Source organism: Entelurus aequoreus, linkage group LG20 (genome assembly GCF_033978785.1).
Source record: "Entelurus aequoreus isolate RoL-2023_Sb linkage group LG20, RoL_Eaeq_v1.1, whole genome shotgun sequence".
Lineage (NCBI taxonomy): Eukaryota > Metazoa > Chordata > Actinopteri > Syngnathiformes > Syngnathidae > Entelurus > Entelurus aequoreus.
In genome coordinates, this window is record NC_084750.1 from 24,328,444 (window position 1) to 24,344,845 (window position 16,402).

Genomic DNA, 16,402 nt, shown 5'->3' on the forward strand with positions numbered 1-16,402 from the left:
GAATGGCGTAGCGGGTAGAGCGGCCGTGCCAGAAACCTGAGGGTTGCAGGTTCGCTCCCCGCCTCTTACCATCCAAAAATCGCTGCCGTTGTGTCCTTGGGCAGGACACTTCACCCTTGCCCCCGGTGCGGCTCACACCGGAGAATGAATGATGAATGAATGAGTTGTAAAAATGAATGATGGGTTCTCACTTCTCTGTGAAGCGCTTTGAGTGTCTAGAAAAGCGCTATATAAATCTAATCCATTATTATTATTAATGTGTGCAGCAAGCTGTTGGAGATCTTTTATCAGTCTGTTGTGGCCAGTGCCCTGTACTTTGCAGTGGTTTGTTGGGGGAGCAGTACCAGCCAAAAGGACTTAAACCGGATTGACAAACTGATCCAGAAAGCTGGCCAAACTATTGGCACACAGTTGAAGGCGTTTGTGTCAGTGAGGAACAGGAGGACACTGGACAAACTGCTCGCCATCATGGACAATCCTGCCCACCCACTCCACCAGACAATTGAGGGACAGTGGAGCTCATACTCCAACAGGCTCCTTCAGCTTCGTTCCCACAGTGTTCGATGCAGGAACTCCTTCATTCCGCACTCCATCCAGCTGTATAATCACTCGCCATACAGCAATAGATGATATCTGTCTATTACCTGACCGCTTCTATGTTAACTACCTCTCTTTGTTTATAATGTATATTTTCTGCTGGATCTACTCTCTATTTTATGCTGACCTTTTTTTTGCTGCAGCCGCTACATATACTGTAATATTGTACATGGTGATTGAGATTTGTTATATACTGTATATAATATATAAAAATATAATATAATATAATAATATATCACTATATATTATATATTGTATATATAATATGTAAATATTACATATATGTTACATTTTATATTGCTACTATGGTACATTTTTAGTCTACTTAATACCTGCATCATTCTTTCCATTCTTACCCTTTCCATCATTTGTAACTGAGCTACTGTGTGGAACAATTTCCCTTAATAAAGTAATATAAAATATATACATATATATATAATATATTAAATAATATTTATATATATACACATGTATAAATATACATATATACACATATATATGTGTATATATGTATATATATCTGTATATATACACATATATGTATATGTGTACAGCTCCACTAATGGACATTGGAGTGTTACTTTCAAAGGCAAAATTAAAGTATTGCTAGAAACATAATTTTATATGGGACTTTATTGTATTATATGTATAGTACATGTTCCAAAAAGAAAAAAAGCATAAAACACAGTATATTTAAATATACTAAATGTAAAAAAGGGAATAAATATTCAAAATAATCTAGTTTGGTTACGCCATCTTGAGCGCAACACAAGGTTGTAAAAGTTTCAACTACAATTCTAAATAAGATGTCAAAAGCAAACTGAAATCAAATACACACAGCTTAAAGATTGATCAATACCTATTTAAATTTAGTAATACATAAATATGATGATTAATGAAAATATAAAAGAAATATACCTGAACAGAACGCTCATGATGGTTACACCAAAAAGTAACGCTGTGAATCGCCTTTTTCCATTTTTATGCTATTTCCAAGCATCTCCTTTTTTTTATCGTTGATTTTAAATGGTCAAACTAATGCATATTATATATGCATGCCCTAGTAAACAAAAAAAAAGTCATATTTATTTTGATTGTTACATTTTGAAGTACATTTGTGCAGGTGGGTGCGAATATACCCATTACCAGAGCTGTACACATATATATATATATATATATATATATATATATATATATATATATATATATATATATATATATATATATATATATATATATATATATATATATATATATACATATATATATATATATATATATATACATATATATATATATATATATACATATATATATATATATATATATATGTATATATATATATATATATATATATATATATATATATATATATATATATATATACATATACATATATATATATATATATATATATATATATATATATATATATATATATATATATAAATAGATACATTTATATACACACACACACACACACACATAAGTCTATATATATAAGTCTTTTGAATACAATGCCACAAACTTGGTACATCTATCTTTGGGAATGCTGTAGCTCTGATGGAGGGACCACCGTTCTTGGTCACCTCCCTGACTACCCATCCAATTGATGGCGCTTGAGAGGTCCTGCAAAGACGAATGGGCGAAACTGGCGGCATCGTATTAAAAATTTAAACTTGAGGCTGTAATTGCTCCCAAAGGTGCGTCAAAAAATATTGGGCAAAGGGGTCTGAATACTTGTGTACATAAATAAACAAGTACTGTATTGTAGCGGTTGCTTTAAGGACATAATTCACCACACCTGTTTACTTGACTTTGTCATCATTATTCACTGTCATTGTTCGATTGTGCACATAACAGTGTTGTTCTTCTTTAGCATTCATACATGCAGTTAAGAGTGAGTTATTCGTAGCGGCCCCTTTCAGTGACTGTCAGGAGATTTTCCCAAAGGTGGGGGTTTGTTGTGACCACCATTTTGAGTCGCTTGATGTTAGGAGTCATTCCTACTCGTCTTTGATGAATAAACGGTGCACGCGTTTTTGTGTGTCAAAAGATACTTCAAGTTGTCTTGCTTTCGCGTTACAGGCGCAACAGTATATAGATTTGCAAAAATAAAAAATAAAAAAACTTTTCACACTGTCATTATGGGGTATTGTGTGTAGAAGTTTGAGGACAAAAATGAATGTGTTTCATTTTGGAATGAGGCTGTAACATAACAAAATGTGGAAAAAGTGAAGTGCTGTGAATACCGTATTTTTCGGAGTATAAGTCGCTCCGGAGTATAAGTCGCACCGGCCGAAAATGCATAATAAAGGAAAAAAACATTCCGGAGTATAAGTCGCACCGGCCGAAAATGCATAATAAAGAAGGAAAAAAACATATATAAGTCGCACTGGAGTATAAGTCGCATTTTTTGAGGACATTTATTTGATAAAACCCAACACCAAGAATAGACATTTGAAAGGAAATTTAAAATAAATAAAGAATAGTGAACAACAGGCTGAATAAGTGTACGTTATATGACGCATAAATAACCAACTGAGAACGTGCCTGGTATGTTAACGTATAATTTTATGGTAAGAGTCATTCAAATAACTATAACATATAGAACATGCTACACGTTTACCAAACAATCTGTCACTCCTAATCGCTAAATCCCATGAAATCTTATACGTCTAGTCTCTTACGTGAATGAGCTAAATAATGTTATTTGATATTTTACGGTAATGTGTGAAAAATTTCACACATAAGTTGCTCCTGAGTATAAGTCGCACCCTTCGGCCAAACTATGAAAAAAACTGCGACTTATAGTCCGAAAAATACGGTACTTTCCAGGTGCACTGTATTTTTTTTGCTTTACAAACAGACCCTTTTGTGTTTATCAGTAAAATTGTATATGAAATAATATCACACATTTGTTAAGACACAAAGCAAAAAGGTGTTCTTTTTTTTAATTTTTTTTTTACCTGTCTTACACACATGATTATGAGACATGTGTTTTACCTTGCTATCCATGGTTACATGCAGAAATAAACATTTAAGTTGCTTAACACATTATATTGCCCCACAAATTATTGCAGACAAACTATATAATATAATGACAATGCAATACTTTTGTTTTAATTAGTATTTTTAATCATTGTAATTAGAATGCCAAAAATGTGTATTTATCTTAAATAAGTACACACAAAATAGACTGTCAATCTCTGTCAGCAAACACAATTTTACTTAAATAAACATTGAACAACTTTGAAGTGTGTGTCATTTAAACTTTTTCTATTGACATTATCATGCCTTTAAGCACTTTGTTCAACTTTTGCTGTTGTTGTCGTGTTCAAATGAGAGTTTAAATCGTGTTAAGGAGGACTAATAATAACAAGCTGGGGGGTAGTTCGAGAACATTCCGGGTATTTTTGGGGCGTATTCGTACAGTACAAGTCTTTGTACACAACAAAAGTACACTGTCACGTCATCCCAAATGTTACAAACTGCATTTTGAATACCAAATGTAATGTTAGGTGGAATATACTGAAGAAATATGAACATGTTCCTACCGTTTATGTCATCGCTAAAGACCACTTCCTGAAAGTGGAGCTCCTTCTTCTTTTACTTTGCTTGTTGCCTATCCAGGTTGGCAGTGCACTACCGCCACCTGCTGGATGGCAGAGGAGGAGGTTTTGGGACTTGTCTTTATTCCTAGTTTTTTAAACAATCACTTGTTGCTCTGAATTCAATTTAATTGTATTGCATTGATTCGTATATGATTATTTTTCATGTATACATGTTTATATCGTGTTTCTGCTTGCTCAACTACTTGCTGTCCATATCCTACCCCCCCATCCACACCCCTGATTGTAAATAATGTAAATAATTCAATGTGATTATCTTGTGTGATGACTGTATTATGATGATAGTATATATGATAGTATATATCTGTATCATGAATCAGTGGACCCCGACTTAAACAAGTTGAAAAACTTATTCGGGTGTTACCATTTAGTGGTCAATTGTACGGAATATGTACTTCACTGTGCAACCTACTAATAAAAGTCTCAATCAATCAATCAATCAATGCTCATGTTTAATAACAAAACCCCTAAACCAGTGAAGTTGGCAAATTGTGTAAATAGTAAATAAAAAGAGAATACAATGATTTGCAAATCCTTTTCAACTTATATTCAATTGAATAGACTGCAAAGACAAGATACTTAACGTTTGAACTGGTAAACTTGTTGGGTTTTTTTGCAAATATTAGCTAATTTGGAATTTGATGCCTGCAACATATGTCTCAAAAAAGCTGGCACAAGTGGCAAAAAAGACTGAGAAAGTTGAGGAATGCTCATCAAACACTTATTTGGAATATCCCACAGGTGAACAGGCTCAGTAGGAACAGGTGGGTGCCATGATTGGGTATAAAAGCAGCTTTCATGAAATGCTCAGTTATTCACAAACAAGGATGGGGCGAGGGTCACCACTTTGTGATCAAATGCCTGAGCAAATTGTCGAACGGTTAAAGAACATTTCTCAAAGAGCTATTGCAAGGAATTTAGGGATTTCTCCATCTAGTTTGTCGCTACATCTGTAAGTGCAAGTTAAAACTCTACTATGCAAAGCCAAAGCCATTTATCAACAACACCCAGAAATGCAGCCAGCTTCGCTGGGCCCGAGCTCATCTAAGATGGACTGGTGCAAAGTGGAAAAGTGTTCTTTGGTCTGACGAGTCCACATTTCAAATTGTTTTTGGAAACTATGGACGTCCTGTCCTCCGAAACAAAAAGGAAAAGAACCATTCGGATTTTTATAGGTGCAAAGCTTTTGTGATGGTATGGGGGTGTATTAGTGCCCAAGGCATGGGTAACTTACTCATCTGTGAAGGCACCATTAATGTTGAAAGGTACATGCAGGTTTTGGAGCAACATATGTTGCCATCCAAGCAACGTTACCATGGACGCCCCTGCTTATTTCAGCAAGACAATGCCAAGCCACGTGTTACCGCGTTCGAATTTTGTGAACGGAATTTTTTAAATCAAATTATGCTGACAATTTCTATAAATTAAGCGATAAATGACCAAAGTGTGTTAGTAAAAACATTTAGTTTGTTAAAGTACAGAGTTTTAGAATTAATTTTGTAATATAAAAAAATCAGTGGAGAAATATTTGTTGCATAGAAACTCAAGATTTACTTCCGGTAAATTAAGACTGAAAAAACCGATCCTGTCTCAGTCAGAACCAGCCAATGAGGCGTTTCAGTCTTAATTAACAGGAAGTGAGTCTTGAGTTTTGAAGCAACAAATATTTTTGCACAAAATGTTTCTGCAATTAATCTTTTACACTGATTTTTTTCTGCAATTAATTTTTCAAGTGATTTTTATCTGCACTAAATTTGTTTGACACAAAATTTTCCTGCATCAAATTTGTAAGGACTGAATGTTTTTTACACTGATTTTTTTCTCCACCAAATTGTTTTTAAATTATGATTATTTTCACTGAATTTTCCTGCATCAAATGCTTTTACACTGAATTTTTACACAGAATTTTTCTGCACCAAATTTTTCTACAATGGTAATTTTTTTACTTTTTTATTTTCCTGCACCAAATTTTTTACACTGATTTTTTCTGCACCAAAAGTTTTTACACTGTTTTTTGGTCAATGAATTTTTCTGCATCAATTTTTATAGACACTGATTTCTTCTGCACCAATTTTTTTTACAGTGATTTTTTTCACTGAATTTTCCTGCACCAAATTTTTATCACACTGATTTTTTCTGCACTAAAAGTTTTTCCACTGATTTTTTTTCCACTTAATTTTTCTGCACCAATTTTTCTTTGACACTGAAATTTTACACACTGAATTTTAAAAACCTGTATTTTAACAAACATAGTTTTTTTTTGCAGGGACAGTATTAATTTGAGTTTGCTTTATGGACACTTAAACACTTGGTAGATTGATGAATCAAACACATTTTCCTATCAAACACAAATTAATTGATAACTTTTATTTCATGTTGTTTTGTTACATTTTGCCACTGATAGATTAACATAAAATAGTTTACTCTTCCTGGCTTTATACTTGGTTAAACTTGTTAAATCAGCAAATACGTAGAAGAAAAAGAATGTAATAAAGACAAAATAAGTATTGCAATGTGCAGTAGAGGTGCCAAAAAATCTTAATTATTCTGATTCTGATTTTCTGCTCTGCCCCCCTTGCCTGCGTGGAGAGGTCATCAGTTTCCACGGAGGATACGATAGCTGTTCCAGGTTGGGATTTGGGAGAAACCACTCCTCTGTGCATCAATTGGTGACGTCTCTGGACTTCAGGATCCCCTGCCGGCCTCACTATGGACTGGACTCTGTCGACGTATTCGTTTAATCTGGAGCCAGAAAATGTTTAAAGAGGACACGATGCGTAAACTTAAAATCAGAAGTATGTATTCCCTATTGGATCCAATTCTAATACAATTTGTCTGAGCGCTATCTTTCCCTAGTATCATACAACACGGCGACTTACACAGGGCTATCCGGACGCGCCCTTCCCCTCGCGCTCTTACAATATATATCACAATGTATGAATATGCAATGAGGTGTCTTCTTCCAGGCGTGGAATCTTCCTCTGCCTTCTCCTTCCTGGACTCCGACCCCAAATCTGGTGTTTGTCCTTCTGACCTTGGCAAAGAAGCCAAGTGACCAGTGAAGAATGTAGTAGATAAGAGTTAATGGTCGGCCTCAACCTTCACCCAGTTTCAACTGGACTAAGAACACACAATGAGAGATACAAGCATGTCTATAGTAAACATTTCTTAATTACTTCATCCTTCATTATCTTAATAATACCCCAATCATAATATATCCCAACAACTCTCACATTATTAACCGTACCCACTCAGCATCCATTGCACCGATCACCCAGGGTCATCTGCGGTCCCTTCCAAGGTTTCTCGTCGTCCCATTGGGTTGAGTTTTTTCTTGCCCTGATGTGGGATCAGAGTCCAAGGTTTATGCAGCCCTTTGAGGTATTTGTGACTACCACTACTAAATGTTGTCACAAACTGAGCTACAGTCTCACTTTTTCTGCAAGAAACTAGTTGCCAGACATCTGGCTGGACATTTACTATGGACTCTACGACCCATGTGGAGGACGAGGTGAAAGTTTTTGAGTGGAAAGGGGAGAAGAGAGGGTTCATAGGGTAGTAAAGACTTTGTATAGCCACCATAAAAAGACCTTTGAAAGAAATAAAACATGTTTAACGGCAACAGACTTTATTTTCCTCTCTTTTAAGAACAAGTAACTACTGGTCTGCATTGTAAAATGTCTGGTTCGCATGTTGATGTGGCTGAAATGAAGGTAGAGCAGCACATTCCTTAAGTTCGACACAGCAGAACGTCTGCAAAGGGGCCCAGAAGGTTGTTGTTGAATATACATCTGACCCACACCAGGTAGGTGGTGAAAGGCTTGATATTTTCTGAAAAGGTGTAGTTTTGCTGAGGAAGAATATAAGGCATGTAGGTGTTCTCTCCTTCTTCTTGAATCCATACCTCGTACTTGACTTCTTTGACTTTCAGGTATTTCAGATTCCAGGGGATGTGCCAGGAGATGGTGAGCTTTGCCTTGTCGGTAGCTTGCACCGAGGTCTGACACTGGGCTTCTCTGACCCGGCCTGGATGGATCTTGCTGGCGGGCTTGGACATCTTGACGCCGTGCTGTGACTTCACGGCCTCCCCGGCAACGTCAAGGAGCGACGGAATGTCTACTCGGGTGTCTTGGTAGATCCGAAAGAGCCACTCTGGGTTGCGGCAACACAAGTGGCGTGAGACTTCTTTGCTGGTCAAGATTCGCTCTTGCTCCTCCTTCTCCAAGTGAGCAATGCCTCCTTGTTCCCAAGCTCTGTCGGGATGGGTCAGGGTGTTCTCCTTCTTGGTGTTCCTCCATGAAACATAGTGAAGGTCCATGCCTGGAAGAGTGGCGAGGGTTTTATATGGAGTATAGTGCTCTGGGTTTATGGCAAAAGGGAACAGTTCCACCACCACTGCTCCTCTGGGGAGGAAAAGAGAGGTGATGAGCTGAGCCCCATGCATGCTGACGAGCATGGAGGCCCCACTGACCACTTGGACAATGCTGGGAAAAGACTGCTCCTCCAGGGACACCTTGAAGACCTTCATCTGGAACTCCTGAGCCAGCGCCATGATCAACTCAGCCTCATTGACTATCAGCCTTGTTGCTAAGCGACTGAACACAACGATGTATTTGTCGTCCGCCGCTTTCTTGGCCGTTCTCGTGATGTTCATTTTATCCATAAAAGCTGTGGCAAACTGACGAATCTCGTTCCCCGAAACCAACAGGTTAGCTTTGGGCCCCTGTGGCTGCACAAAACCGTACTGATACCAGGTTGTCATTTTGGACAAGCCCACGTATGCCTTGGTGAAACAAATGAGCTTTCCAAAGTTCCTTAGCTGTTCTTTGAGAAGAGGCTGTTTGTTGCTCAGCAGTTTGTAGAGGTCGAAGTGCGGCCCTTCCCCCCAGCCCTCCATGAACACCAAGCGGGCGTGGTCGTCCAGGTCGGAATAGAGCTTCATGGTGTAGAAGGCCGGCAGAAGGTCATCATGGAACACATGCATGATGTTGTCGGGGTTGAAGCGGTTTAAAATGAACGCCACATCTGGCACAAACACGGGCTTGGGCAAGAACTTCAAAGCGGCCGCCGGGAGCTCCAGGAAATTAAAGTACTGCGTACTGTGGTCTTCTACCGAGGACATGTCCAGCAGAGCAGGTTGGAAGCGTCTGGAACCAAGGTTTGGCAACATGACGGAGGAGTTGGAATGAAAGAAGACAAACTCTTCTGCCTCCGCGTTGTAGCAGAGGTCATCAAAGCGGCAGATGCGATCGGTGTGCATTTTGCTGCTGCACACCATGCGGGTGCCATCTTCTTGAAGCGCTCGCAGGGCCAGGTGATAGTCCAGATGGGCCTGAGTGAGTTCTTGGGATGGCCCCGTCATGTGCAGCTCCTCCTCCAGCATGGCGGCGTGCTCTCTCAACTTGGAATACTCCCAAAGCAGAGCTGCTACCACGGACACCAGCAGCCCGTTGAAAAGCACAGCTAAACTCATCCTGCAGCCCGACACCAACGTGTGCATCCTGCGCTTGTTGAAGACTCCAACCTGTGACTAGGCCGGTGGCACGCCTCTGCTGCCAGTAACGCAGACGAGAGAGGGGGAAGGAGGACCAGAGGGAAGTGTGGAAGAAGAAGAGAGAGAGAATGAAACAGGAAGTAGAAGACAGAGAGAAGGAAAGAGGAAGTAAAAGACAGAGATAATGAAACAGGAAGTAAAAGAGAGAGAGAAGGAAAGAGGAAGTAGAAGACAAAGAGAATGAAACAGGAAATAGAAGATAGAGAGAAGGAAAAAGAAAGTAGAAGACAGAGAATGAAACAGGAAATAGAAGACAGAGAGAATGAAACAGGAAGTAGAAGACAGAGGGAAGGAAAGAGGATTTAGAAGACAGAGAGAAGGAAAAAGGAAGTGGAAGACAGAGAGAAGGAAAGAGGAAGTAGAAGACAGAGAGAATGAAACAGGAAGTAGAAGACAGAGAGAAGGAAAGAGGAAGTCGAAGACAGAGAGAATGAAACAGGAAGTAGAAGACAGAGAGAAGGAAAGAGGAAGTAGAAGACAGAGAGAATCAAACAGTAAGTAGATGACAGAGAGAAGGAAAGAGGAAGTAGATGACAAAGAGAATGAAACAGGAAATAGAAGATAGAGAGAAGGAAAAAGGAAGTAGAAGACACAGAGAATGAAACAGGAAGTAAAAGACAGAGAGAATGAAACAGGAAGTATAAGACAGAGAGAAGGAAAGAGGAAGTCGAAGACAGAGAGAATGAAACAGGAAGTAGATGACAGAGAGAATGAAACAGGAAGTAGAAGACAGAGAATGAAAGAGGAAGTAGATGACAGAGAGAATGAAACAGGAAGTATAAGACAGAGAGAAGGAAAGAGGAAATAGAAGACAGAGAGAATGAAACAGGAAGTAGAAGACAGAGAGAAGGAAAGAGGAAGTAGAAGACAGAGAGAATCAAACAGTAAGTAGATGACAGAGAGAAGGAAAGAGGAAGTAGATGACAAAGAGAATGAAACAGGAAATAGAAGATGGAGAGAAGGAAAAAGGAAGTAGAAGACACAGAGAATGAAACAGGAAGTAAAAGACAGAGAGAATGAAACAGGAAGTATAAGACAGAGAGAAGGAAAGAGGAAGTAAAAGACAGAGATAATGAAACAGGAAGTAAAAGAGAGAGAGAAGGAAAGAGGAAGTAGAAGACAAAGAGAATGAAACAGGAAATAGAAGATAGAGAGAAGGAAAAAGAAAGTAGAAGACACAGAGAATGAAACAGGAAATAGAAGACAGAGAGAATGAAACAGGACGTAGAAGACAGAGAGAAGGAAAGAGGATTTAGAAGACAGAGAGAAGGAAAAAGGAAGTGGAGGACAGAGAGAAGGAAAGAGGAAGTAGAAGACAGAGAGAATGAAACAGGAAGTAGAAGACAGAGAGAAGGAAAGAGGAAGTCGAAGACAGAGAGAATGAAACAGGAAGTAGAAGACAGAGAGAAGGAAAGAGGAAGTAGAAGACAGAGAGAATCAAACAGTAAGTAGATGACAGAGAGAAGGAAAGAGGAAGTAGATGACAAAGAGAATGAAACAGGAAATAGAAGATAGAGAGAAGGAAAAAGGAAGTAGAAGACACAGAGAATGAAACAGGAAGTAAAAGACAGAGAGAATGAAACAGGAAGTATAAGACAGAGAGAAGGAAAGAGGAAGTCGAAGACAGAGAGAATGAAACAGGAAGTAGATGACAGAGAGAATGAAACAGGAAGTAGAAGACAGAGAATGAAAGAGGAAGTAGATGACAGAGAGAATGAAACAGGAAGTATAAGACAGAGAGAAGGAAAGAGGAAATAGAAGACAGAGAGAATGAAACAGGAAGTAGAAGACAGAGAGAAGGAAAGAGGAAATAGAAGACAGAGAGAATGAAACAGGAAATAGAAGACACAGAGAATGAAACAGGAAGTAGAAGACACAGAGAATGAAACAGGAAGTAGAAGAGAGAGAGAAGGAAAGAGGAAGTAGAAGACAGAGAATGAAACAGGAAGTAGAAAACAGTGAGAAGGAAACAGGAAGTAGACGACATAGAGAATGAAACAGGAAGTAGAAGACGGAGAGAAGGAAAGAGGATTTAGAAGACAGAGAGAAGGAAAAAGGAAGTGGAAGACAGAGAGAAGGAAAGATGAAGTAGAAGACAGAGAGAATGAAACAGGAAGTAGAAGACAGAGAGAAGGAAAGAGGAAGTCGAAGACAGAGAGAATGAAACAGGAAGTAGACGACAGAGAGAATGAAACAGGAAGTAGAAGACAGAGAGAAGGAAAGAGGAAGTAGAAGACAGAGAGAAGGAAAGAGGAAGTAGAAGACAAAGAGAATGAAACAGGAAATAGAAGATAGAGAGAAGGAAAAAGGAAGTAGAAGACACAGAGAATGAAACAGGAAGTAGAAGACAGAGAGAATGAAACAGGAAGTAGAAGACAGAGAGAAGGAAAGAGGAAGTAGAAGACACAGAGAATGAAACAGGAAGTAGAAGACAGAGAAAATGAAACAGGAAGTAGACAACAGAGACAATGAAACAGGAAGTAGAAGACAGAGAGAAAGAGAGAGGAATTAGAAGACAGAGAGAATGAAACAGGAAGTAGAAGACAGAGAGAATGAAACAGGAAATAGAAGACAGAGAGAATGAAACAGGAAGTAGAAGACAGAGAAGGAAAGAGGAAATAGAAGACAGAGAGAAGGAGAGAGGAAGTAGAAGACGGGAGGGAAGGAAAGAAGTTCAAGCATGTAAGATGAAAATAAGGTCAAAGAGAAACAAGGCTAACAATTTAACAGTAAGAGTTTATCGTATAAAAATCAGAGATATTATTGGCTAGAAGAGTAATGTCTGTTGTGTCTTCATGCAAACTCATCAAAACATATTTCACTTGCCTATGAAATAAATTGCTGATCATGCTGGATGTCTTCCAGGTGTCCTCCATGCAATGTCCCTGATGGCCTCTAGGGGTGCTCCTCATCTGGAATCCTGCTGCTCATCTCGGGGACAAGGAAGTGATGTCACATGTTCCTGAGCAGGACATGACGCTACTATACCAAATATCATAACAATGATGAATATACCTTATGCTGTTCACATCAACAATCATGTAATTGACTGACAATACTAATACAGACAATAATAATCCAAATAATATAATAAGTACTAAATATCAATGTACAAATTTTAAAACTGTGTGTATTATTAGCGTGTGTTTTGTGTACAATTGACAACAAGCTTTGATAGGTAATACAGAGTGGCATTATGGTCCTTTTATCCTCATCTCATCTCAGCTTCTTTTGCAATTTTGCGTCTCATTCGCAACTTCTGTGTGAGACAAGAACGCATATATCATTCTCTTTTTCATTTCATTCTAAATCATAAATAAGCGATAGCAAGAGACGGCTAACATTTCAAGAATTGGGATTCGATTTATTCCGCCTAGCCTTCTAAAAAACCTCCAACAACATTTTGTATACATGCTGTAAGTACAGTATTTATGTAATGTAGTCACAGGCACATTCGCAACAACATGTAATATTTACGTTATTTTTCTCAGAAATTTTATTTTTGGGCGTATTCATTTCACAGAGCACATCACAACGTTCGCACTTTCCTTTAAAAATAACAACAACTACTAATCATGGTGGACTTCATGAAAGACGACGACGACTACTTTGGGACAAATTATGATCCAGAAACGTATAATTTTGAGCCTGAATATAGGGAGGAAGAGCTATAAGTTTTATCAACTCTGTGCTAAGCAGATGCAGCTTTAGTGAAACACTAATCATCATGTAGCAGTATTGCTAAGTGCTAACCTCTAAAAGCAGGCCTAAAATTTGTACATTTTAAGGTCAAGGCAAGTGTTGCCTTAAAGGAGGGCTCATATCTTAGGGCACCAAGGCAAACATTATTTTCTTTCGTTCGAGGCAGGGGCTCCAAAGCATGCATGCGTATGTGTATATATATATATATATATATATATATATATATATATATATATATATATATATATATATATATATATATATATATATATATATAAATGTTGACAGATGGCACCTGATGGCCATAAGACGTAACTGCACTTTTTGTCTTATAGATAAAAATAGTGTTCATGTATGAGATCTAGGGCTGCAAATTATGGCCAAAGTAACAAGTTTATTGTTATCAATATTGAAATCATTATTACTGATTGTTAGGTAAAGCAGTGTTGGGGTGTGAACTTAATACCATCATGTAATTTGTAATGTCTAATAAAAAGGCTATAGACGTTATCCATATATCTATCGACAAGTATTAGGTTATTTTATTCTTTAATAATCTCAATTTGTCAGCTTTTTATCATTACATGATGCCTTAATCTCTATTTTTACATTTTAATAGAGGGAGTTTTTTTAATTTATTATTTATAAAAAAATTTAAGTTATGTACATTCATATGTATATGTAGATACTGTATCGGGACAGATCCATTAAGAGTTAGAGTAGAATTATGTCATATAGAAATTAACTCTACACAAAAGAACATTAACAAAATGCTGTGTCACAAAAATGGTTTTTGAAGTACCGTAATACCTTTTTGACATGAAAAAAAACACAAGTAATGTAAAAAAAACATGGTGTTTACTTTTTGATATAAAAATAAAACAATGCAGTTCGGCTAATGAAGATGAAGTCTAATAAACAAGCTTTGTTCTTCTCCAACGCCTCCTTGTGGTTTAGTACAATAGTTTGGCCAACAAAAATAAAGAGGAGTGATACCTCTCACATCAAATACACAATAATCACAGCCTTCGTTCAATTCAATGAGAAGGCAAAACATTTTTGCCAGTATTGATGTTATTTGAACACTGATACAGTTTGCGGTTAAATAAAGGACGAGTGAACTTCCCTGTCAACACAGTAAAGACTTTATAAAGAAGTTGTAACAACGTTCACGACACATCGCCTGCTGCATGTTTACTTACGTCATTAACTCTCAGTCACAGCAGCTGATGGACGCTGTATTGAGAAAATAAAAACAACATCAAATACTTTTCTCCTTCCCTGTGTACTTTTAGTGTGGGGACAAGTGCGTCCGTCTCCAATATTGTCCACACCTGTCTCCATCTAAACACAGCAATGCGCTCTTAAGCACACACCGGGAAGCGAGGGAAAATGACGTTAAACCAAGTAAAGTCCGTGTAGTTAGTCCGCCATGATTATCAAGCGACGCTAGTGCGCATACGCCTGACTTAGTGTTGCCTAAAATGCATTAATAAATGACGGGTTTATGGTAATTAAAAAATTAGACGGTATTACTAATCGTCTGGAATTTCATTGCGAATGATCATTATACCGTTTACCGTTACATCCCTCGTCCATTAACAAGTAAAAAGTCAAGGGCGGTCACGGCATGTTCTTGCCGCTGATGTTGGTCAATTTTTAGGGCGTTACGGCAAAGGACGAGGGCGGTCGCGGCAGTTGCTGCGGTTGCCATGGTTAAATTTGAGCCCTGTAAAAGTAGTTCCTCAGTGTTAGCGGTTATAATAACAATATCGCTAATACTTGGTTGATATTCAGGTGACGACATGTAAATGGAGGATTGTTGGTGGTTCTTAGGTGTTTTTTAGAGGGCGCAATAGAGTACCCGCATTAGCTGCATTGTTAGCCACCTCGTACTTGCCGTATTTTACGATTTAGAATGCATTTAAAAAAATAAGAAAAACATGTGTTCTTGTCTTACATAGGGATTCTGAATGATTGGCAAAATTCCAAAAAAAAGTGCAGTTCCCCTTTAATGATTTCTAACATGAAACAAAACTGCTCGCAGGAAATTCTCCAATAAATCCATTTATTGGAGAATTAGCCATATTTACAAATTTGAGTACTACAATGATGTATTGCAATATATTGATGTATTATTAGGTATTATCATGATATATTGTATAATGATGTATTACTATCATCCATTATTACCTTGATCATGTATTGTAATATAATGGCGCATAATTATCATTAAGTATTATCATGACGTTTTGTAAAATAATGATGTATTACTATCAATAGTTATCGCCATGATGTATTATATAATAATAATGTACAAAGATAACCATGCTATCATTTGTCAATGTCTGTGGATCATCGATGCAGTTGTATAAAGCGAGTGAATTTAAGCATTTTAAAGGTCGTCTTTTATCAAATATCAGCTTAGCTGTCTGATTATTTAAAAAAACAAAAAGAGAGATTAAACAAATATTACATATTTACCTTTCAGCAGGAGACCAAATATTATCGACATATTCCAGAAACAAGCGTTTTGTTTCAAGCGCTGACCTCCACTGTAGAGTCACTTCCGGTGCAGGCCATACAGGAAATGCCAAAATAAAATGTCAGCGGCACTTCCAATTGATCAGATTTTCAAAATAAAAGTGTGTAGACGCTTCGGTAGAATTTGTTTAGTCAATATTTCTTCCACTATTCAACAAACTTCCCTTTCAGCCGAATAATGTGAACTACTAGAAATATTTGGAGCTTTTAATTTGGACAATTAAAACATGAGCCTCATGTTTATGATACATTATTTGCAAATTGCACTTCCTGCAAATCGACAATATTTCACTTGTAACTATAAAAACTAATCTTATAATAAAAAATGTGCTTTAATAGTAAAGAGTTTTTTTACGAAATAAATAATATATGT

General features: G+C 37.4%; 2 protein-coding genes across 9 annotated transcripts in view; both read right to left on the bottom strand.

Annotated features, from left to right (window-relative positions):
* ano10a (anoctamin 10a) overlaps positions 1–4,270 on the bottom strand; it is a 32,558-nt gene extending 28,288 nt beyond the window's left edge. Inside the window, exon 1 of one of the 2 annotated variants that reach the window (XM_062029688.1) lies at positions 4,155–4,270. The gene's annotated coding sequence lies outside the window, so the exon portion shown is untranslated. The remainder of the gene's footprint in view (positions 1–4,154) is intronic. The other variant, XM_062029690.1, reaches the window with a different exon arrangement.
* A 3,313-nt stretch (positions 4,271–7,583) lies between these two features.
* On the bottom strand, positions 7,584–16,359 carry pomgnt2 (protein O-linked mannose N-acetylglucosaminyltransferase 2 (beta 1,4-)). 7 transcript variants are annotated; one of them, XM_062029694.1, is made up of 4 exons: positions 15,970–16,359; positions 14,688–14,721; positions 12,610–12,745; positions 7,584–9,778 (listed from the first exon to the last, which is right to left on the bottom strand). In XM_062029694.1, the coding sequence occupies exon 4, from the start codon at positions 9,727–9,729 to the stop codon at positions 7,960–7,962; it is 1,770 nt and encodes a 589-aa protein (XP_061885678.1). In that variant the 5' UTR covers positions 9,730–9,778; positions 12,610–12,745; positions 14,688–14,721; positions 15,970–16,359; the 3' UTR covers positions 7,584–7,959. The 7 variants fall into 7 exon arrangements, with proteins under 7 accessions (XP_061885678.1, XP_061885680.1, XP_061885676.1 ...); XM_062029696.1 differs by having other exon boundaries at positions 12,610–12,762; XM_062029692.1 differs by having other exon boundaries at positions 12,610–12,765.
* Between the last annotated feature and the right edge of the window lie 43 nt (positions 16,360–16,402).